This window comes from Delphinus delphis, chromosome 20 (genome assembly GCF_949987515.2).
Source record: "Delphinus delphis chromosome 20, mDelDel1.2, whole genome shotgun sequence".
Taxonomy (NCBI): Eukaryota; Metazoa; Chordata; class Mammalia; order Artiodactyla; family Delphinidae; genus Delphinus; species Delphinus delphis.
This window is the reverse complement of record NC_082702.1, coordinates 33,049,574-33,072,593: the sequence shown is the minus strand read 5'-3', so window position 1 is coordinate 33,072,593 and position 23,020 is coordinate 33,049,574. Positions and strand designations below refer to the sequence as shown.

The following is a 23,020-nucleotide window of genomic DNA, read 5'->3' as shown; positions in this document are numbered from 1 at the left end:
TAGTCTCAAACCATAGTTGGCTATGTGACCTTAGGGAATACTTCCCTCCTTTGGCCTCAGATTCTCCATATATATAGTGGGAAGTCTGGAGTTTGGGACACAGGCTTCCTGTGACATCTATAAAGGGCTGCAAGGCATGGTTTAGATCTACGCTGCTCCAGTGTGGTCCACTGGTCAGCAGCACTGGCCTCATCTGGGAACTTATTAGAAAAGCAGAATCGTAAGCCCAACTCAAGACCTGTTGAATCATAATCTGCATCTTCACAAGACCCCTGGGTGGTTCCGATGCACATTACAGTGTGAGAAGCACCGTCCTGAATAAGCTCGGAAAGCCCTTTCTGTTTCTAGAGTTCTATGATACACTACTTCACCAGGATTGGGATGGAGGGTGTGAGCCTTTGGGTTGAGAGGGGTTACTGATTTGCCAGCGAAGTTTTGTCTTTATTGATCCCTGGTGACCAGTCAGCTTTCATGACTCCAGCAGAATTCCCAGCTGTGGTAAGAGTAATTTTAAAAATAATAATACAAACGATGATGAGGGTTGAGGACGGTGAAGAACGGACTTCTCTGTGACTCAGGACCTCCTCACTATTAGACATTCCTGCCCCCTTTCACCCAGGAGAATCCAATGAACATCTGGATCTACCTGGAGCCCTGGGGGCTGACTTTTCTGAGCTCATCCCAGAAACACTTCCTCTGGGTCTAACAGAGGGTGACCAGGAAATGGACTTTGTGGGGCAGAAATGCCACGCCAGCCCTTGACTACCCATCTCCATATTTTTATGCTAGAGAAATACATTTTATCTTGATTAAGCCGATTATTTTGGGTCTCTGTTATCTGCAGACAACCCCAATTTTAACTGATACACTGGGAATTATTTCAGATTCCTTTTCTACTTCTCCCTGCATTTAATCACCAAACACTTTTGATTCTTACTCCATGATATGTCCCAGATCTGTAACCTTTTCTCCATCATTGCTACTTCTACCTGAATTCAGACAACCAAGAATTTCTTGCCTGGATTATTGTGTCAGCCTTCTTTTGACCTTGTCTCCCTACCTCTTAGGAGTGTCCTTTCCAATCCACCTTTCATACCAGCGACTCAAATTAGCTTTCTAATGAGAAAGTTAAATGTATATGTGACAGAGACCCACACCCAGAATGGTGATAATCGTTAATATTATCTGTAATTTTTTATGAAGCAAATATGACGAAGTTGTCTTACTCCCTCCATAAGAGCAAATATCCTCTTGTGCCCTCCTGATCCTGAACTGAAGTCTCCTTGGTGTATTCTTTCAAACTTTTACATACATTTGTGAATGAATGTATCGTATGCTTTTGTGTATTTTAAAATTTTATCTAAACGGCACCATATTATACCTATAGTTCTGCGACTTGCTTTTTTACGTTTTTGAGGTCTATACGTGTTGATACCTATAAACTGAGCTCATTCATGTCAGTAGTAACGGCTACCTCTTTGGTCAGGTCCGTCGTCATTAAATGAAGGAAGCGTGTCGAGCGCTGTGAACGGCAATAAACTGTGTTGTCACTGTTTTCCGGGACCACGTGGCGCCGGCGGTGCAGACACCCCAGCAGCGGGACCCAAGGCCTCACGGAAGCCAAGCCGCTCCGCTCCGGCCGCCAGAGTGCGCTGTGAGGCGGCTCGGGGCCTGGCTGGAGGCCGCTCTAGCCTCGCCCGGGGAAGTCGCTGTCCTTACCTTCAGCAGGACCCTGCGCCTCCGTGTCCGTGCCCGCTGGCATCTCCGCTCCGTCCTCCAGCTACCCACTGCCCTGTCGCCGCCCACCATGGCCCTGCTGCACTCCGGCCGCGTCCTGTCCGGAATCGCCGCCGCCTTCCACCCAGGCGTCGCTGCCGCGGCTTCTGCCAGAGCCAGGTAAGCGGGGGGAAAAGGAGCCAGGGCGACGGGCCTGCGAGCTGCCGACACCTCAGAACATCTAACCCGCCTTCAAAGCACACGCGTGCACCCTCACACACCAACTTTCTCTGCTACTCCCTCGGCTTCACAGGGGGCTGAGGATTGAGCGTCCGCGCCTCACAATGACCCTTCAGGTCCTACCTCCCACCCCTCCCATGCCCCTAGGACTGTCGGAGAGCCTGCCAACGCGTTCCCCTGGCTTAGGAAGTGTGGCCCTCTACGGCAGCCGGACTCCCATTCAAGGTGGAGAGGTCACGACACGCAGATTCGGCGCAGTGCGGGTGGGGGCAAGGGGGAGCCCCCGGGCTGTGGCGCCGAGCCGGCCTCGCGCGGATTGGCTGCGGCGCCGGGAATACCTCGCGCTAGTTGGCTGCGGCGCCGGGCGGGGATGGGGGATGGGGGGCGTGAGTCCTTGACCCGCTGCTCTGGGGGGTGGCGGGGCTCACCTGTTGGGGTCTCCCTGGGCCGTGGCAGGGCTGGAGAGGCGGCGGCTGGCTCCCGTTTGTTTGCCGGGGGAAGAAAGCTCAAGGGAGGAAGGTTTTCAGGGCCCTGGCTTTCGGGCTTGGCGTTCCTCCCCGCATCCTGTGACCTTGGCGCGCGGCATTCTCCCGCCTGTGTCGCCTCCTGAGTCACCGGTGATCCTCTCTCCCTGGCCCTTTGACCCTTGGATGTTAAGAGTCGGGGTGTAGTGACTTTTTTTCCCCCGTTTTATCCCTTAGGAGGTCTGGCTGTAGGGAAGTTGCCTTTCTTCCCCTCCCTCTTGCTCTGCTCTTCGTTTAGTATTTCCTAATCGCAGCCAGGCACTGGACCAGATGCTCGTGCTAGATGCAGCGGTGAACAAGCCTGACGGAGGGACCGGTGTCACTCAAAAAATTACAAATATGTAATTTCAAACCGTGTGATGTGTTGCAGAGAAAAGGCTACAGAGCATTAAACGAGTTAGTAATCCCTTCCTAGTGGAGAGAGCCAAGCCAGGCTATGTAATTCACACAAGAAGCCGATTTGGGAGAGTGCCCTTAATGACTACTTAATCAGGAACCGAGTCTCCAAACCACCCCAATCAGACCTTAACTCCAAAGAGCAAAGCCTTGACCTCTCACACCTGCCTTGGCCTTTCGTTTGAATGTATGCACGGTGTCTTTAAGGCGGCAGAACAGTTTGTCCTTACCAAAGCCCCACACTCTTGGCAGTACAGTTTTGCCCAGGCTTTCACACTTTCTTCTTTACCTAATTTGGTTCCTTCTTGGCCCACTGTCAAGGTGTGCCCTTTTTTTTTTTTTTTTTTTTTTTTTTTTTTTTTTTTTTTGCCGTACACGGGCCTCTCACTGTTGTGGCCCCTCCCGTTGTGGAGCGCAGGCTCAGCGGCCGTGGCTCACGGGCCCAGCCGCTCCGCGGCATGTGGGATCCTCCCGGACCCCCCGAACCGGGGCACGAACCCGTGTCCCCTGCATCGGCAGGCGGACTCTCAACCACTGCGCCACCAGGGAAGCCCCAAGGTGTGCTCTTTAAGGCAGCCTACCTGGACTAGAATTAGGGAGGGGTTATCATTTATGCAGCAGATTTGGAGAACAGAAAATAGTGCCTAAAATTATGGGCAAGTGAAAGTCTGTTTCACCATTGTAGTAATCTTAAAATCTTAAATAGTAATCTTAAAATAATCTCTTGTTTTATGGATTTGGTTGAGTGGCCTACAGCTCTGCTTACAAAGTGCTTGGTGAAATCCCTATGGGTGTTACCTTTTAGTCTCTCTCTCACTTTGACAGCCTAACTTGTTTTTCTTTTGTGTCTTTTCCACATTAGAATGTGAATTCCATGAGAGCAGAGACTGTATCTATTTTGTTCACTGTTATAATATAGTATTTCAGGACGTAGAACAAATTGAGTATTTTAATTTTAAACCTTGATTTTTAAATTAATGCAATGGAAACATATGACATTTTAGCATTGTACCTTAGTTCAAAGTCTAAACATAGGGGAACCAGAGTGGTTCAAAATGTGTACCAAAAAAGTCTTAAAATATTTGAGCCCCTGCAGTTGAGGAGGTGCTGTTCAGGTTTAACAATGATGCATGATTCAGTGATAGAACCAGATGCCATATCTAACTATGATTGTTAACTGTTCAGACAACAAGGAAGTTAAGAATCTCCACTCCTGCCACGGTGGATATGATCTTTACCTAAAGCCAAATGGTAAAATTGGAAAACATTCAAACAACTAATTGAAGTTTTTTTTGTTTTTATTTTTTTTAAAAAAACAGCTCATCTAATACAATGAAACCTTGGCAGTTGGTATTCTGAAGGACTGAGGATTTATCCTATGACATACTTAATTTTCATACTTGGGTCATTTAAATGGAACTCTCTAAGTTCAAGTGTTCCTATAGATGCATTTTTTATACAGAAGGAACTAACCTTTAACCTTTTCTTCCTGACCTGTGCTGTAAAAGCATAGTAACATGAAATCAGACATAGTCACAGGTCAGTGAAGAAAGGAAAATATGCTAATGTATTTTTATTATAAATACCTATTCTTAATTATTTAATTCTCATTATTTAATTTGTAGTTAAATAACTGAAGGAGTATCATGAGACCCTTTAGAAAGGCAGTGCTCAGTAGTGGTACAATAACCAGTAAGAAGATCGTAATTGTAGTATTGTCTTTGCCATTTTTTAGCTCTATGATCATGAGCAAGTTAATTAACTTCTCTTCTTATTTTAAAATAAGAATGTGAGGGAAAACATTCTAAAAACTATAAAGCACTAGGTAGACTCCCAGAAAAATTGCAAGGTATTTGAGTTGGAAATGCTTATCTGAATACTTTGTACCTAACATCTTTTGGCTGGCTGGTCAATATTGCTCAATGGCTGAAGCTTTGCACTTTTGTCCAAAGTACATAGATAGGAATACTTTGTAGGCCGCAAGTTATCAGTATCAATTTTGTCCCTGGAACACTCTTGGTTTCCTCTAGTACTGTCCCTTAAAATCATTAGAGTTCTTACAATGTGGGCATGATCTTTATCCTTAGAAGGAATGGAATAATAAAGGGCATAGAGGACTGAAACATCATTACTGATATAGGACTGACTAATCAAATTAAGTATTCCTGCTTCTTTATTTAGATTGTTTCAGATTTAATGTTTTGAAATTTTTTTAGAATCCTTCTTAAAAGATACCACTCTCAATCAGTTCTCTGCTAGAAGACTTAAGGCTATGATTTCTGAGAGAATTTCTCTACTAGATAAACTTTTTAAAGAACTTTACAAATAAGTGCTTTTCACACCCTTTAATAAGAATGGTGCCTTCTCCTTGTGGTTTAGGAGCAGCGGCTCTGTCATTGTTGATGGAAGGCCCTGGAAACAACCATATTTTTAAAATTGAAAATTGTTTATTAAAAGTTCTCTGTATGTCATTGGGCATTCAAGGTGTTCCTTGCACTCATCAGTTAATGACAGTGATATAGGTGGGCAGGTGGCTACATGTTTTCAGGGTCTGAATCATGGGTAGGACATAATGAAAGCTTTTGTCAGGCCTAGTTCAGAAGTTGCTTCGAGGTAGTATCTGTTTCTTACTATTGCTTAGATACTGGGACAACCAAGCAGCCTAGAACACTGAAAAAAGAATGAGAAGGATTTTGAGTCCTGGCAGTAGTGCTAGTGAAGAGGAAGAATGATAACATCTCAGAGACTCCAGAGAAAACTAAATAGTAATAATTGAAAAGCAGGAAAGACCTGCATTTGGTCATAAAGTTATGACTTATGCTCCTTGAATTTTTTACATACTTGGCCTCACCAGTCTTCATACTAGGGGCAAGGTGGTTATAAATAAAAGTGTAGTAGTAATAATTTAGTAACAGTGATACCAGCTAACATCAAGCACTGTGTATCAGGCTCTGTTTTTGACTGTTTTATATTTAATAGCTCCTTTCATCCTTGTAACAGCCCTGAGAGATAGGTACTGTTGTGCCCCCATTTTACAGGTAAGAAAAATTGAGACTTAGAGAATTTCGTTGATTCGCCTGTGCTCACACAGCTGGTAGGTGGCTGAGCGTTTGAATCCATGCAGTTTGCCCTACTGACATTGCACAGGGCAAGCTATTAAAAGAAGTAAAAGCCTGGGACATCTGAAAATGGAATAATCCACCCTTTGTTAAGAGAGAATTAGCTGTACATACCAATTACAGCTACTGAGACTGAGACAATTTTCAGCTTGTCAGGAGAGCTTAAAGTTATTTTTTAATTCTCATTTTTTATACATTTTTAAAATATTTATTTATTTATTTAATTTGTCTATGCCGGGTCTTAGTTGCGGCACACGGGATCTTTGTTGCTGCGTGCTCATTGCTGCACGTGGGATCTTTAGCTGTGGCATGCGAACTCTTAGTTGCAGTATGTGGGATCTAGTTCCCTGACCAGGGATCAGACCCGGGCCCCCTGCGTTGCGGGTGTGGAGTCGTAGCCACTGGACCACCAGGGAAGTCCCTATTTTTTGTACATTTTTTAAAGGTTACTTTCCATTTACAGTTATTACAAAATATTGGCTGTATTCCCTGTGTTGTGCGATACATGCTTGAGCCCATCTCACACCCAGTAGTTTGTACCCGCCACTCCCCACCCCTATATCACCCCTCCCCCATCCCCACTGGTAACCACTGGTTTGTTCCCCGTATCTGTGGGTCTGCTTCTTTATTCAGTAGCTTGTTGTATATTTTAGATTCCACATATAAGTAATATCATACAATATTTGTCTTTCTCTCTGACTTAATTTCACTTAGCATAATGCCCTCCAAGTCTATCCGTATTGCTGCAAATGGCAAGATTTCGTTTAAAGGATATTTTTTTAATGTAAAATCATGACTCATACAAATATAAAATAACGAATATTGTTAAGCATTTTAACTCAATAAGTAATGAGGAAATCAGTAAGATGTTACAACCAGTTCTAAATACCTGGCAATTCTCTGTCATCCTCTCCACCTCTACTGCCCCCGTCCTGGTTCAAGCCCTCATCTTTCTCTCTCTCGCTGGGTGCTGAACCAGATTTTTCAGTGATCCTTCTGCGTTTCCCCTCCTTCTCTGCATTCAGTACCCCACCTTGTGACCAGATGAGCTCTAAAAATGCAAGTCTCCTCGTGTCACTGTTCTTACCTGATCACCATCCCCCCTCCAAAAAAAACCTTAAATGATTCTGTATATTTTCACTACATCCAAAGTAGAGCCCAGGAACCTGTATTTTAATAAGCTTTCCAAATGATGCCCTTAACAAGTTTGGGAACAGGATAAAACGCAGTCCCTTTGGTTGGATGTCACAGAACACCCTTACATTGGTCCTTGCTTACTTCTCTAGTCTCATCTTTTACCACTCACAACTTCTCACTGCCAAATTACTTGAGCTATCCTTTGCCTGGGAATCCAGGTCAGGTTTGGACTGCTTTGAAAGTGTACACATGCACCCTGTCCTCCCCAGGATGATTCAGGTGCCTCTACCTTTTGCTTCTCACAGCATTTGTATTAATATTATTGGCCTCCACTCTTCTGCAAGGTGCTTTGAAGTCATGCATTGTTGGATTATTGGTGTCTATTGCTATATCATGTGCATGGTAGACAGGAAAACATTTGTTGAAATGGATTTTTGGCAGATCCAAGATGTCTTTGGCCATGGAAATCTAGTTGCTGTGACTGATGTCTTAAATTTCCCATTTCAGCTCCTGGTGGGCTCATGTGGAGATGGGGCCCCCAGATCCCATCCTGGGAGTCACAGAAGCCTTTAAGAGAGACACCAACAGCAAAAAGATGAATCTGGGAGTTGGTGCCTACCGGGATGATAACGGAAAGCCTTACGTGCTCCCCAGTGTCCGGAAGGTAAGCTTGCCAGATGTCTGTTTGATGGGGATGAATAACTGAAGGGCACTCCTGAAGAGAGACAGAAAGACTCCTGGACTGGGAGTCAGGAGACCTGGGTTCTAGTTCTGATACTGCTTGAATCACATAGGTTGTCTGGGCTGTAGTCTCCTTGGCTATAAAAGTGAGAGGTTGGAACTATATGGTCTTTTCCAAGATTGAACTTCTATGATTATCTGTAAAACAGGCAGAGTGTCATGTTTTATCCTGAGGATGCACAAAAGGACCAAGCATTTAAACATTGTCTCTTGGTGATAGGAATAGCCCTTTGTGGATGAGGGTTACCATTGTTATTTTCCATTTCTCTCATTTTGATTGCCTTAATAAAACCCTCCTACCCAGGCATGTTCTGTTCTTTCTTCCTATTGAACTATAGAATAATTTTCTTTATTTTGTCGTATTTTTATTAGTAGTCTTTCTATTGGTTATCACAACTTAAATAATATAACTAATTTCCTTAGAACAGTGTTTTGTTTTGGCTGCGTTGGGTCTTAATTTCTTTGCGCGTGGGCTTTTCTTTAGTTGCAGCAAGCGGGGGCTACTCTTTGTTGCGGTGCATGAGCTTCTCATTGCAGTGGCTTCTCTTGTTGCGGAGCTCAGGCTCTAGGGTGCATGGGCTCAGCAGCTGTGGCTCGCGGGCTCTAGAGCACAGGCTCAGTAGTTGTGGCGCACGGGCTTAGTTGCACATCCTGCAGCATGTGGGATCTTCCAGGACCAGGGCTCGAATCCATGTCTCCTGCACCGGCAGGCGTATTCTTAACCACTGTGCCACCAGGGAAGTCCCAGAACAATTTTTTAAAAGAAAGTATGTGTTTCCTTTCCATCTGCACCTCCTCTGATGAAATATGTGCTGCTCTGTCACTTCCAAACATGGGGTAGTGACGTGTTGTTCCTGCATATAGCAGAACTAGGCATCCTGAGTGCAAGTTACAGAAGCATACTTTGGGGTGGGAATAAAGAACCCTCTGATCATCTGAGCTGCAGTAGGCTGGCTCAGGCCCTCTTGAGCCGCTGTAGTAACAGAGCATGGGCTGAATGAACCACTGAAACAAGAAATTTCTGAGTGTATGGGAGTGTGGATTAGGTGTCCTCTCTCTAATTCTCTGAGTAGAAAAAAGGACTCAAGAAATGGTTGTGATGAGAAGACTCACAAAAAACTGCTGGCTACTGGGTCTCAGGTCATGCAGGGATTGCTTTTGTTCTCAGTAAATCAGTTTAAAGTATTCAGCAGGTGTTAGCTATTGATAGAAGCTGAAACACCACCACACACTTTTGTACATTACCTCTTAACTCTTCACCTCAGTCGTATGAGGTGTAGAAACAGCTGTTCCCCCATTCAACAGGTGAGCAAACTGAGGTTCAGGGAGGTTAATAAAGCACCCAGTGTCACAGCTAGTAAGGGACAGCCAGGCCTCTGACTCCAAAGCATGAAGATATGTGACTATTACTATTAACCTTTTGAAGTTCTTAGACTGGTATATACCTTGAAATACTTCTTTATGTATTTGTTTTGGTTTTATCATCTTATATCTATTTTAAGTGTTGCTCTTAAACCTTGTTCTTGTGCATCCCAAGAATGCCATTTTTTTTAAACCAAGAGACACCATATACCTACCCATTCACATAAAACCTAACTTAATGGGCTTCCCTGGTGGCGCAGTGGTTGAGAATCTGCCTGCCAGTATAGGGGACACAGGTTCAAGCCCTGGTCCGGGAAGATCCCACATGCCACAGAGCGACTAAGCCCGTGCACCACAACTACTGAGCCTGCGCTCCCTGCTCTCTGCAACTAGAGGAAGCCCGTGCACAGCAATGAAGACCCAATGCAGCCAAAAATAAATAAATAAAATTTTTTTAAAAGTCTAACTTCTAAAAATAAAGTAAAATATGATAAAAATTTAATATTCCTGTTCTGTAATATAAGATATATTCTACTTACCCTTCTTCTTGAACAATATCTCCAAATTTTTTTAAAAGGCTTTACTTCCAAAATTTAACTTATAAAACATTAGATATTATTCATGGTAATTCCAGGTAAGGAGAAGAAACTAAATGGATGCATTTTCTCTTGTCTAGGCAGAGGCCCAGATTGCTGCAAGAAATTTGGACAAAGAATACCTGCCCATTGGGGGACTGGCTGAATTTTGTAAGGCATCTGCAGAACTAGCCCTGGGTGAGAGCAACGAAGTGTTGAAAAGTGGCCGGGTAAGGAGAACAGACTCTGGCACCATACGGGTCTCTTTAAATCTAGCAGTTTAAACAAATATGAAATAATTTAAATAAGAAAAGATACACCACTTTGTGTGTGATGATTGTTTTGAGGTAGCCGCACGATGACTAATATCTCTTCTTTAGGTAGTAAATTGCCACTAATTCAATAAAAGATTTCATATAATACCAATTCCAAAAATGTAGTAGTAATCCTAAAAATGTAGTGATTTGACTTAAGATTTGACAGTTTTTGCTGTTAGTCTCTGTGTGTGCTTATGTTCATTTTACACTGAATGGCTTTGAGGAATGCCAAACTATGTCAAGTTTTAAGGCCTATAATTAGGTCCCACCCTCATGTCCCAAGCTGCCAGCTTAGGTAGAGGAAACAGGCAGAAAACAAGCCACGGGGTGACTGTCAGGGCCAGGACAAGCCTGGCACTCCTCTGCCACCCCTTCACAGCCAGCTTGGATGTTGAAAGAGCAGACCATGCTCCCTCCATGCTGTCTCCCTCCTCAGAGGGCAGAGAGCATCACTGCAGCCAAGAGGTGAAGCATAAGTGGTTCCCAGGTGTCTCCTCTCTCCAGCTCCCTGGGGGCCCTCTTACTGTGGAAGAAAGAGGTCCCTAAAGGTCACTGAACATAAGCTTTTTACAAACAGATTCTTGTATGCACCCACAGAGTAAACACAGGCCCAGCACTTGTAGTAGAAGACTCACATCATGCAGGTGGGATGCAGCCAGCCAGCCTGACATGTGGTCTCATGTGCATTATAGTTTCCTTGCTTTTGAAACAAATGTGGTTTTTTAATAGATTTGTGTGTTTAAATATTTATTTTTCTGGGTAAACCTCGACCCCAGGGTAATGTAGTAATGATCCTAAGTCATGGACAAAATATGGTTTGATTGCTATCCATATAATCAACCACCTGTTAACCTCTCATTAAAACGTCTGTATTTTTCTGTAATTTTTGCTTAGTCTGTGTATCATCTAGCGAATTGTAACCTAAGTGTAAGACTGGCCTATCTTAAAATCACATCAGCTTCTCTTTTATAAATTGCTATGCCTTTCTGATCCTTATTATCAGATTTACAGTTAGGTTTTTATTTCTAACATGCCAAAGTTTGCACAGGCAAACTTTGTTTACTAAAGAGTTTGTTAGTAGAGTTCCCCCTCCCGCCATTTAATCCATTGCCTCCCAGTCCAGAAAGTAGATTTATGTTTTGTAGAGCCTTGTACTTCTATGGTGCCTAAAAACAAAAACAAAAACAAAAAAACCCTACTGTAGCTTCTTACTCATCCCCTAAAGTTGACCAATTTGAAGATTTACCTCATGCCATCTCCCTGTTACCCAAAAAGTATTTTCAGATTATGAAAACTCATAGAATATTATTCATGTAATAATGTTGTTCTAATATACTTGTTGACTTTTTTTTTTTTTTTTTGTGGTACGTGGGCCTCTCACTGTTGTGGCCTCTCCTGTTGCGGAGCACAGGCTCCAGACGTGCAGGCTCAGCGGCCATGGCTCACGGGCCAAGCCGCTTCGCGGCATGTGGGATCTTCCCGGACTGGGGCACGAACCCATGTCCCCTGCATCGGCAGGCAGACTCCCAACCACTGTGCCACCAGGGAAGCCCACTTGTTGACTTTTTAAGATGACTTGCTTTTTGATGTTCAGAGAGTCATTCAATTTCATATAAGTCTAGAATAATATTTTAATGTAGTGACTGTTCATCGTGTCTTTTTTTCTCTGTATAAATCACTCCTTTTTCATATCTCGTGGGGGGCTGTGTCCTGAAAGTTTCTCATATAACACAGTATGATACTAACAACTTTCAGGGCAGGCCATAAGGAATTAGCTTCCACATCAGCACAGGTGTTAGAAACTGAAGAGCCAACTCTTTTGAGAACCTGTAAGGAGAGTTGTTCTCTCTTAGAAAATGGAATGAAACAGTAGTACTGTTCTCTTGTTTCTAAATATTCATTTGGAAGGGTGTCTTCATCTTCTGAAGAAAGAAGGGTACTGACCATACGGTGCCTCCCTGTGGGCTTGAGCTCAGGTTTGTTAAGTCGTGGGCCCGTAGAGAGAGTGCTGCACCTCACTGACCAGGGGTGTCTCTCCTTCAGTATATCACCGTGCAGACCATTTCTGGAACCGGGGCCTTAAGGATTGGAGCCAATTTTCTGGTGAGTCTGGAAACTCCTTCTGTAAGACGGTCTGTAAGCTGGGGATGATGGGGTTCCCTCTTGCATATGTGTTTGACTTCTGACCCAGAAGTAGATTTCCTCTTTCGACAAAGCTGGAAGATTTCCGGTTCTTTAATAAATGGAGTTGGGAGGAGAGGGGGGAATGGAAGTACTTAGAAGAAATTATAAGGAAGAGATAATTATAATAATAAGTACAATTTATTGAGCACCTACTGTAACTAGGAGCTTTTATATCTTAACTTGTTTAATCTTTCTGAGGGAGATTTAGTTAATGCCATTTTACAGAGGAAGAAAGTGAGGCCCAGACAGGTCCTTGGCTACATAGCCAGTGTAATTGTTGCAGCCTGATTCCAACCCAGGCAGTCTCGCTGCTGAGTCATCACTGTCTCTCAATCTTAGAGAGAAGCCAACTTTCAGTAGAGAAAAATGTCTTCTCAGTTAAATATATCAACGTTTTTGTTGTTGTCTTTGCCTCTCCTTTCTTCATTTTTCCATTCCCTTTCATTCCATCTTTTAGCAAAGATTTTTTAAGTTCAGCCGAGATGTCTTTCTGCCCAAACCAACCTGGGGAAATCATACGCCCATCTTCAGGGACGCTGGCATGCAGCTACATAGTTATCGATACTACGACCCCAAGACGTGTGGCTTTGACTTCACAGGCGCTATTGAGGACATTTCAGTAAGTGTGGCTTTCAGGGCAGGACAGGGAAGGAACAAGGAATAAACCTCCCTGTGGAGATTTGATGTCTCCCACTTAGGTCTCAATATCCAACTTAAAACACTGGGATGAGGGACTTCCCTGGTGGTGGTCCAGTGGTTAAGACTCCATGCTTCCACTGCAGGGGACACGGGTTCAATCCCTGGTCGGGGAACTATGATCCTGCATGCCGCACAGAGCGGCCAAAAAAAAAAACCAAAAATACCAGGATGAGCTAATTCCCAGACCTCATGTTACTTTCGTTACTTATCAAATAATGGTGACCCTATGGCATTTCAGGTAAATGATCTCCTTTAAAGCTGCAAAGTAATCTCTTGGTTGTTGTTCTCTTCAGAAAATACCAGCAGAGAGTGTTATTCTCCTGCACGCCTGTGCCCACAACCCCACGGGAGTGGACCCTCGTCCTGAACAGTGGAAGGAGATGGCTGCAGTGGTGAAGGTGAGGCAGGTGAACTGACCGGTGACTGTTCTGTGTTTAGTAACTAGCCTTGGATGCTTCACTTGGCGAAGTCTTAACAGTGAGAATTAACCTCGAGACTGCATGAAATTTCCACGCATTGTGTAGTTGCCAAGAAAGAACTCCTTGTTTGCATAATTAGCAGTTCTGTAATTGATGATACATGAGCAGTTTGAAAATAATTTTTGCTTCTCAGCTAAGATGTATAGAATTCTGATAAAACTTGTCGCTGGCTAGTCTGCACAATCGGTATCCCCTGGCCCCAGCATATCTGCTGTTGGTGCCTACACTTGCCCTGGTCAGTGGCTCCTTGTTCATCCTTTTATCCTCTTTTTCACATCCCCTCCTGTCTTTTCCACTCTCCTTGGCATTGCCGTTAATTATTCACAGTGATTCTTATTCTTCTGTGAGAGAAGGCACTAGTCAAAATTCCCAAGGAGGAAGATATTCCTGTTGGCTCGTGTCCCCATTCTCATTCCTTTCGGTTTCCCTTTCTTTACGTTCTGTCAAACCTAAGCTGCGAACAGAGTGGGACAGAGAAACAGCATTCAGAGAGCACTTTCAAAATGAGATGGTTATAGTGAGGCTGTCCCCTGAACCCTGGGAATAAGATGGCCTGCCAGAGTCTCATTAGCCCCAGGAAAGGCTGAGGCTCGTCCTGTGTTGGCTGGACCAAAATAACTACCCAGACCACTGTGGGCCTTAGAAGAGCTTCCTGTTTGGACTTCCCTGGTGGTCCACTGGTTAAGACTCCATGCTTCCAATACAGAGGGCATGGGTTCGATCCCTGGTCAGGGAACTAAGATCACACATGCCATGCTTCCTGTCTGACCAGACAGCATTCTGTCCAGGTTGGATTAAGATTATCTTTTCTTAATGTCTTCTTGAAGGCCCATATCCACCAAAGTATTGAACAAAAAACTATATATGTTGATATATTAACTCTAGGAAAATTAAACATCTCCAAACTGCCACCTGGGGAGAAAACTGTTGACTTTGTCTGAGTGAAGCAGGCATGGTCCCAATAAGCACAGGTAACCATCTGGGGCATCTTGAGAAGAACTGCCTAAAGCTTTGGTCATCTTTTCTTTCCTTTCCAGAAAAACAATCTTTTTGCATTCTTTGACATGGCCTACCAAGGGTTTGCCAGTGGCGATGGTAACAAGGATGCTTGGGCTGTGCGCTATTTCATCGAACAGGGCATTAATGTCTGTCTCTGCCAGTCCTATGCCAAGAACATGGGCTTATACGGTAAGCTAAAGGACCTAGGGTGATATGTGTTCTGTTGAGACTGAAGAAGTGGTGGGAGAGGGTGCCACAAAGGTGTAGAGTCTTGGAAGGGGTGGGTTGTGCGTGTGCGTGTGTTGTCCGTGTCCCTCTTACCCAGAGAGGAAAGACGGGGAAAGTGGATTTTACTGCTCTAAGCCATATCTTATTCAGTGTCCCTGAATTCCTCCAGCAAAGAAACCTATCACGGCTTCTCTAAACAAAAAGCGACTGCTCTGTGAGCCAGGAAGAGAGATACAATGAAGAGAGACCTGTGACCACTCTGTAGTACTCCAACTTTCTGTTGGAGATTCACCATGCTGGTTGTTGAAAACTTCTTGTTTATAACAAAGCGTTATTTTGTGCTTCTCATGGAAACAGATAACACATAGCGAATGGAATCACGACTGTCTTTAGTATTTTAGATAGGAGAACCAGAAGACAAGATCCATTTTTTCTTTTCAGGTGAGCGTGTTGGAGCCTTCACTGTGGTCTGCAAAGATGCTGATGAAGCCAAGAGGGTAGAATCACAGTTGAAGATCCTGATCCGTCCCATGTATTCCAACCCTCCTCTCAATGGTGCCCGGATTGCCTCCACCATTCTGACCAGCCCGGATCTGCGGAAACAATGGTAAAGGCGCTTTGCCATTCCCCAGCCGTCTGCCCTTCCCACCACTGATCCTTCAGAGCTCCTTTATACTTGGCTTATAGGGACATGCAGTGTCACTCAGCTTCCATATGTGGAAGGGGAGGAAGGAGAGAGGAGTGTACGTTTTGTCAGCACTTTCGAACAAATAAGTTGGTTGTTCCCTGTAAGAGAAAACATTGGTCTAGATTAGGGGTTGGCACACTATGTTCTGCAGGTCAAATCTAGGCTGCCCCCGTTTCTTGATGAATTGTGTAGGGATGCTCTCATGTCACAACAGCAGAGTTCAGCAGTTGTGACAGAGTCTGCAGCTCATAAAACCTAACATATGTACGATTTAGCCCTTTAGAGAAAGCTTGCCAACCCCTGCTATATATAATTCGGAGTCATGGAAGGTGTGATTTGTTACATAAGAGTTTATCCTGTGTAGCTGATTAACCGAGGGTGTAGATCCCTAAGCAGCTCATTGGATAGAAAAGCTAAGTCTGTGAGAAACTTCTTCCACAGCTCACCTGGTCATCATGGAACAACTGTTTTTTCTACCTTAGATTAATCCTCTGAACATTGAAGTAAATAGAGTCTGGTTCAGGATATTTCTTTTCAGTACAACAGATCTATGCAAGGCTTACCAAAAAATCAACTACTTTTTAAATTAGATCTGTTGTAAAATTAATGTGCGAGTACATTTCAGAAAGTTTGGGCAAGTCACTATAAGCCAGATTTTTTTTCTTTGCCTGTTATTATTCATAGTTGTAACATGAATAGTATGTCCATGTATCATATGTATGTGTAAATATGTTATATATGTGTGTGTAGGGTTGGTTTTGTTTTTGTCACTAAGAATTATTCTAAGCTTTTTTTCTTAATATTTTTAAGTGGTTTTTAAAAATATTTCCATGGTCCTTAATGGTTATCAAGATATTTATTTTTTTAATGTGTTCATTTCAATACTTATTTGAAGTCTGTAGTGTACAGAGATGACAGAGATACTGTGCTAGGTGACTAAGACATCTCTTCCCTTGGGGAGTTTATAATCTAGTGAGAGAGATACACGTATAGCATTGCTACAAGACAGATGGAATAAATGCTGCGTAAAGGAAGAACTATTGATTAGTGGGGAATGCGGGAGGAAGTGATGCAGACAGCAGCATTTGAGCTCTGCCTTGAAGAGAGAAGGCAGAGGAAAGGAAAGGAAAGAAAGGAAGGGGAAAGGTGTGCGTGAGGATCAGCACAGGCACGTGATGTGCATCGTGCAGGGTGTGCTTCAAACCAAGTGGGTTTTGTAGCAGAAACACTGAGTGTAAGGAGGGTGGAGAAGGCAGCAAAGCTGGGAAGGTGGGAGCAGGTCGTGTAGCACCTTGATATTGTGAGAAGTTAGAACTTCATTCTGTGGACAACAAGGAGCATGGGGGCGGGAGGGGGCGGGGCGGGGGCAGTGGTTGCTAAGGTGGCCCTGGATCTAGCCATGGCCATGTACTCAGTGCCTTTAGGGCCCAGGCCTCAAAGTGTATGAAGCTGGATGGATAGGACTACAGGAAATATAAAATCATATGCCATCCTTAGTGGGGCTGGGGGCTCCAGCCGGTAATCACAAGGCTGGTGCAGTGTTGCCAGCTTCTTGTTTTTCAAGAGAGGCTACAAATCCACGTCTTTATGTGCATGTACCAAATCTAAGAATGTTTAACTGGGTCAAATAAGACATGATGAAGACTCTTATTTGGCCTTTCATTGGCAGTATGTAACCTCTGTTCTACCTATGCATGACATCATGGTGGAGAGATGGTTTGAAAAGTGAACACGTGAGAACAATGAGATAAATTATTTACAGTCATCTAGTTAGTGAGAGCCAACAGGAATTTCCCATAGCTCCATAGGAACAGAATGAATGAATGGGTAGATTCTGAGGAAGGGGAAGACTGTGTCCTGAATCCAGCGAGCATGCACAGTCAGAGGACTGCCTTCTGTGCTCCCCCAGATAGAATTCACCCTCTCTCCTCAGGGCCTCTCTCAACACAGCACAGTTCTGTCGATTCTTATCCCACCTTGTTCCATAGTCAGTTGTTTGCAGGTTTGCTCCCAGCCACAATGGTAAGCTTTTAAAGGGAGGGGCCGGGTCTCAGTCCTCCCTTTCTCCTCAGCACCTAGCACATGGCTGGGCACATGGTAGGTTCACAGCACACTGTCTTTAATTGTGAAGGCAGCAATGTTTCTTCCATCCATGTTAAAGAATAAGGTTATATTTTACTGTTTAATTTGCAGCTTTTGCCCCTTGAGTAAGGGATGGAGAGCCTTAGTCCTCCTATGTTTTAGAGTGATTTAGTCATTCATTTTTCTTTTTTTTTAAATTGAACATCTAATTGGCTTTATTAAATAATTCATGAATTGGGCAGTATCCATCTAGTAAATAGAAAGGCACTCCGCATTCATTTTTCTTAATAACTCAATTATGTCAGCTATTTTAGTTGCCTGATCAAAATGGTGTTCTGATAGAAAGCAGGATGCTGTAAAATAGCTTTCTTCCGAGACCAGTGACAGCACAGGACTCGGTCAAAAACGGAGAATTGAGGCAAGCTAGAGCAGTACGCAAGGGAGGTAAAAATGCCGGGAACTGGCTTATCTGTTAGTGCTTGGCCGGAATTGAGCTCCATCTTGGGGTTTTTTTTCCAGGTTACAAGAAGTAAAGGGCATGGCCGACCGCATCATTAGCATGCGGACTCAGCTGGTCTCCAACCTCAAGAAGGAGGGCTCCTCCCACAACTGGCAGCACATCGTTGACCAGATTGGCATGTTTTGTTTCACAGGCCTAAAGCCTGAACAGGTGAGTGGACTCCGATTTCTCCGCAGCAGACCAGTTGGTCAGTCCTTGCAAACCAAAATTCCTCAGGTCACCTACCCATTTAGGATTACTCTAAAAACAGTCATTTTGAAGCTTCATTCATAGGTAAAAGAAATATGAAGCTTTCATTTCGTTTTATTCTTTGTTGGTCGTTTACCTGTCTGTATCCTCTATGAGGTTGCAAACTTCTGAAAAACAGAGCTTGTTTTGATCATTGTTATAAACACTGCTGTTTCTCAGAAAGATTCCAGAACAAGCAGGAGCCTGAATATTGATAGGAAGAGTAGCTGTTCCATAGCTGGATTCTGGATCAATTTTTCTACAAAGGCTGAATATATATATAAGATTTTTTTCACCTGGTCACACTTCAGAATTCAACATCCTACTTTAAAATAGCTTTTTATTCTTCTTTCATTCTAAGCTAGCATACCAAATTCTGGGAATAGGGTTTAAGTGAGAAAACAGACCTGTTATTTTCCTGTCCTAACTGTTGGCTAATTGTGCCATGCCAGGGCTGGGGAGACCCCCCTGACCAGGAAGTGCCCACACACTCTTCTCTCTGCAGGTGGAGCGGCTGACCAAGGAGTTCTCCATCTACATGACAAAGGATGGCCGTATCTCTGTGGCAGGGGTCACCTCGGGCAATGTGGGCTACCTTGCTCATGCCATTCACCAGGTCACCAAGTAATTCCCCTGGTCAGAGGGAACAGAGACAACCTTCCTGTCTTCAGCCTCTGCTACTGTGAGATTCACATGGAGGAAGAGGGAGAGTGGATGGTGGTGAGCGGATCATTTTTTTCAACCACAGTACTTTAAAACTCAGCGATTGAATGTGTTTCTCAGAAAAGAATGTGCAGTGAAATAGGGCGGAGGCACCTGTGGCTGGTGTTGGGAACTTTGTGGCTGTAAACCAAACTCTCACTCATCCTTTTATCTCCAGTTTTTCCAACAGAGTTTACATGTACAAGAAAGATACAAGCCCAAAAAATACCTGTCAATCACACCATTGCAATATTTCAGAAGCTTTAACAGAAGCACCTTTTGGTGTTGCGGGTTCCTCTGTAAAACCAGCGTGAAAATAGCACCTATTAGAGGCTTTGTGAAAAGACCTAGTTCTAACATTAACAGTCAACCTCATGTTTGTCCTCCCATGATTGAGCAACCTTATCAACAAACTGTATGACAGAAATCATGTTTTACAGCGAGTCTGCTACCGCTGCAGCAAAGAAAAGATGCAATTTCCCGTCTTATTTAAGAAAAAAAGAAAGAAGGCTCTCCTTTTTAGTACTTGCAGGCATTTTAATGTTCCTCTTCTTACTCACTGCTGTTCTTTTCCTTAGGCACAAAGATCTATAACTAGCCTAGATTTTCATCCTGTTCTACTCCTTGATTGACCATCAGTCCCATCCCATAGGATTTACTTATTTGAAGAATGAAGAACATTATTTACTGCTCATCCCATACCCTCGCTTTTCTTGGCAAAGAATAGCGGAGAGTAGGTAACTGCACTTTATTTCAGCATCCCCTTCAATGATTGTCATCTCCTGTAGGGATGTTGCCTCTGCCCAGTTGGACCTCGTAGCTTTGTTCAGTATGGTTGTGCAGTCACTCATTTCATATCATGAGTCAGGCAATGCAGGGTAGAATCGGGAAAGAGGATGTTCTGGGCTTTGATTTCAACTTTTGTGTGCTGCCAGCTGGGCTCAGGCTTCACCCTTTGGAAGGATAACCACCATTTGCTCTAAATGTAGACTTATTGCAGCCTGGTCTCTCTGTTACAATAAAGTTACTGTAGACCCAACCGCCATTTACCATGTTATCTTTTTTCTTTAATGGGATGAAAGGTTAGGAGTGGGTATATATCCCTGGAATCTGGAATTGTGTCCAGATGACCATAAGCCAAGAAATATTATAGCTGTTTCGAATGTAAACCAAAGCCACATCTTTGTCGTGTCATTCCTCATGTCCAGTCCAACAACGCTGAAAATGTTGGTACAATCCTTTGGACCTTGGTAGACAAGTAAATGGAGTGCCTCAAAGGATCCTGTGGATAGAGGCAGTGATGAGGAGATGGGGAGGGGAGGTGGCAACTTTGGGTGTCTAGAGGAGTCAAGTAGGTAATATAAATAAACAGTGCATGTAAAGTAAAAAAGCGATGTGAACTGGGTCTGAGATGATTGTCAGTGACCAGCCCGCATCCTCAGAGATGAGGCATAGTAGGGAAGTAAGTGACAGGCACTGTGAAAATGAAAGCCCAGGGCTGCAGGTCTTAAATTTTTCAAGTAAAATGGAAATCCTGATATTTTTTTTTTTTTGCGGTATGTGGGCCTCTCACTGTTGTGGCCTTTCCTGTTGCGGAGCACAGGCTCCAGACGCACAGGCTCAGCGGCCATGGCTCACGGGCCCAGCTGCTCCGCGGCATGTGGGATCTTCCCAAAACGGGGCCCGAACCCGCGTCCCCTGCATCGGCACGCGGACTCTCAACCACTGCGCCACCAGGGAAGCCCCGAAATCCTGATTTTTATGGGAGGTCTATTGATGCTTAAAAGCTGGCAACTCTTTTTTTTTCTTTTTTTAATGATTTGCAAGCAAGATGCAAACAGTAGATCGTCAGTGTGCAGCCTCTACTATAAAGTTATATGCTCTGTCAGCAGACATCCCAAGGTAATTCTATCATCTTCTGCTTAATGCCAGGAGCCATTCAGGATAGGACAGCTACTGGGCAGACAGGCAGTGGAGCAGGAGTCAGGCCCAGAGCTCAACCACAGCGTTCTGATTATTGTTGGGAGGGGAAAGCAGGCTCAACTTGTTCGTTCCCCCTTGCTTCTCCTCGCTCTCTGAGAGACACAGTATATGATGGGCTCACTCCTTCTTGGCTTTCTGTGTTCCTATTGCTAATGGATACACCAAGGTGGTAAAAGGTCAAGTGAATGGACTGATTCCCCGAATGTCTTTGGGAAACTATCTTAAGTGGGGAAACAGTAAACATATTAGTCAGCTGCTCTGTAAAGGAGATGACTGCCTAGCTTAGAAGCAACTGCTTTAAGTCTCCCTCTCTGGAGCCAAAATGATTCAAAGTTGGATGCCAAGACCTCAGCTGGAAAAGGAACTTGACCACCCGACTGACCTTGTTATTTTTAAACACATGTATTTCCAGCTCACTCTGGACCAAGTCCTATTCCTCACTGAAGAGTCATGTAGGGTGTGAACCTGATGTTTTCCTCACAGTTCAGTCTGTTAGCCATCAACCTTTTCCTCATTTCCTACTAGGGTCTAAGATGTTCTTCCACTTGATGGAGGAGGTAGCTTGCCTGCCCAGAAAGAGTAGTCATGCCTTGTTTACCATCAGTTGAGGTAGGATAGTTCCCAAATCTGGATTTTTATTATTATTATTATTATTAGTTCCCTGGCCTTACCTCTAGGCATTCTGACTCAATATGTCTCAGGTAAGGCTTGCAAATCTATTTTTTTAAATGAGAAAAACAGAACTTTCTAGGTGGTGCAGATACAGCTGATGCATGGGCCAGCCATTGGGCGCTATTAGAACAACTGCCTTAGGCTTACATCTAAACAGCCGAAGTCCAGCTCACTCAACCAACTTGAGAATTTTGTTTGAAACTTTTTTCCTTACTTGTAGGCTGTGGAATTTTTTTTTTTTTTTTTTTGCGGTACGCGGGCCTCTCACTGTTGTGGCCTCTCCCGTTGCGGAGCACAGGCTCCAGATGCGCAGGCTCAGCAGCCATGGCTCATGGGCCCAGCTGCTCCGCGGCACGCAGGATCCTCCCGGACTGGGGCACGAACCCGCGTCCCCTGCATTGGCAGGCGGACTCTCAACCACTGCGCCACCAGGGAAGCCCTGTGGAAATTTTTAAAATTAATTTTATTGGAGTATAGTTTATTGGAAAACAATTTTAATAGAAATTATTGGTTTATTTATATCTAATAACTGAAAGACCAACTTTTTCTTTTTTTTTTAAATGATAATCTTATAAAAATGTTGAGAATAGTATTGCAAATCACATAACTGATAAGGGATTCGTATCCAGAATATAAAAGAACTCTTACAACTCGATAATAAAAAGGGGGTCTGAATAGACACTTCTTCATAGAAAACATACTAATGGCCGATAAGCACATGAAAAGATGCTAACATGAGTCATCAGGGAAATGCAACTCAAAACGACAATGAGAATCACTTCATACCCACTAGGATGGCTATAATCAGACAATAACAAGGGTTATCAGGGATATGGGGAAACTAGAACCCTTACACAGTTGGTCAGAATGTAAAATGGTGCAGTTGCTTTAGAAAACAGTCTGGCAGGGCTTCCCTGGTGGTGCAGTGGTTAAGAATCCGCCTGCCAATGCAGGAGACACGGGTTCCAGCCCTGGTCCGCGAAGATCCCACATGCCGCGGAGCAACTAAGCCCATGCGCCACAACTACTGAAGCCCGCACCTAGAGCCTGTGCTCCGCAGCAAGAAAAGCTACCGCAATGAGAAGTCCATGCACCGCAACGAAGACTAGCCCCCGTTCACCACAACTGGAGAAAGCCCGCACAGAGCAATCAGACCCAACGCAGCCAAAAATAAATATATTTATTTAAAAAAATAAAAGTCTGGCAATTTCTCAAAAGGTTAAACATAGAGTTAACGTTTGACCCAGCAATTCTACTTCTACATATATACCTAAAATAAATGAAAACGTGTGCACAAAAAGTGTACCTGAACATTCATTGTGGCATTATTCATAATAGCCAAAAAATGGAAACCACAAATGTCCAAACAACTGATGAATGAATAAACAAGATGTGATATAGCCATACACATACATACTTGTAATATTAC

At 43.8% G+C, this 23,020-nt stretch overlaps 1 protein-coding gene and 1 pseudogene across 1 annotated transcript; one reads left to right on the top strand and one right to left on the bottom strand.

Moving 5' to 3' along the window:
• LOC132416511 (small nuclear ribonucleoprotein-associated protein N pseudogene) overlaps positions 1-1,828 on the bottom strand; it is a 240,505-nt pseudogene extending 238,677 nt beyond the window's left edge.
• On the top strand, positions 1,682-21,823 carry GOT2 (glutamic-oxaloacetic transaminase 2). Its single transcript, XM_059999899.1, has 10 exons — positions 1,682-1,896; positions 7,640-7,796; positions 9,912-10,040; positions 12,171-12,230; positions 12,769-12,930; positions 13,304-13,408; positions 14,527-14,677; positions 15,158-15,323; positions 18,006-18,156; positions 18,740-21,823. The coding sequence occupies exons 1-10, from the start codon at positions 1,808-1,810 to the stop codon at positions 18,860-18,862; spliced, it is 1,293 nt and encodes a 430-aa protein (XP_059855882.1). The 5' UTR covers positions 1,682-1,807; the 3' UTR covers positions 18,863-21,823.
• Positions 21,824-23,020: the final 1,197 nt, after the last annotated feature.

What these genes read in the sequence shown, in the direction of transcription:
- GOT2 (XM_059999899.1), top strand. Translation starts at nt 1,808, where the DNA reads ATGGCCCTGCTGCACTCCGGCCGCGTCCTGTCCGGAATCGCCGCCGCC. An exon ending in GCGCTATTGAGGACATTTCA is followed by an intron (nt 12,931 to 13,303) that starts GTAAGTGTGGCT and finishes TGTTCTCTTCAG; the next exon opens with AAAATACCAGCAGAGAGTGT. An exon ending in CAGGCCTAAAGCCTGAACAG is followed by an intron (nt 18,157 to 18,739) that starts GTGAGTGGACTC and finishes TTCTCTCTGCAG; the next exon opens with GTGGAGCGGCTGACCAAGGA.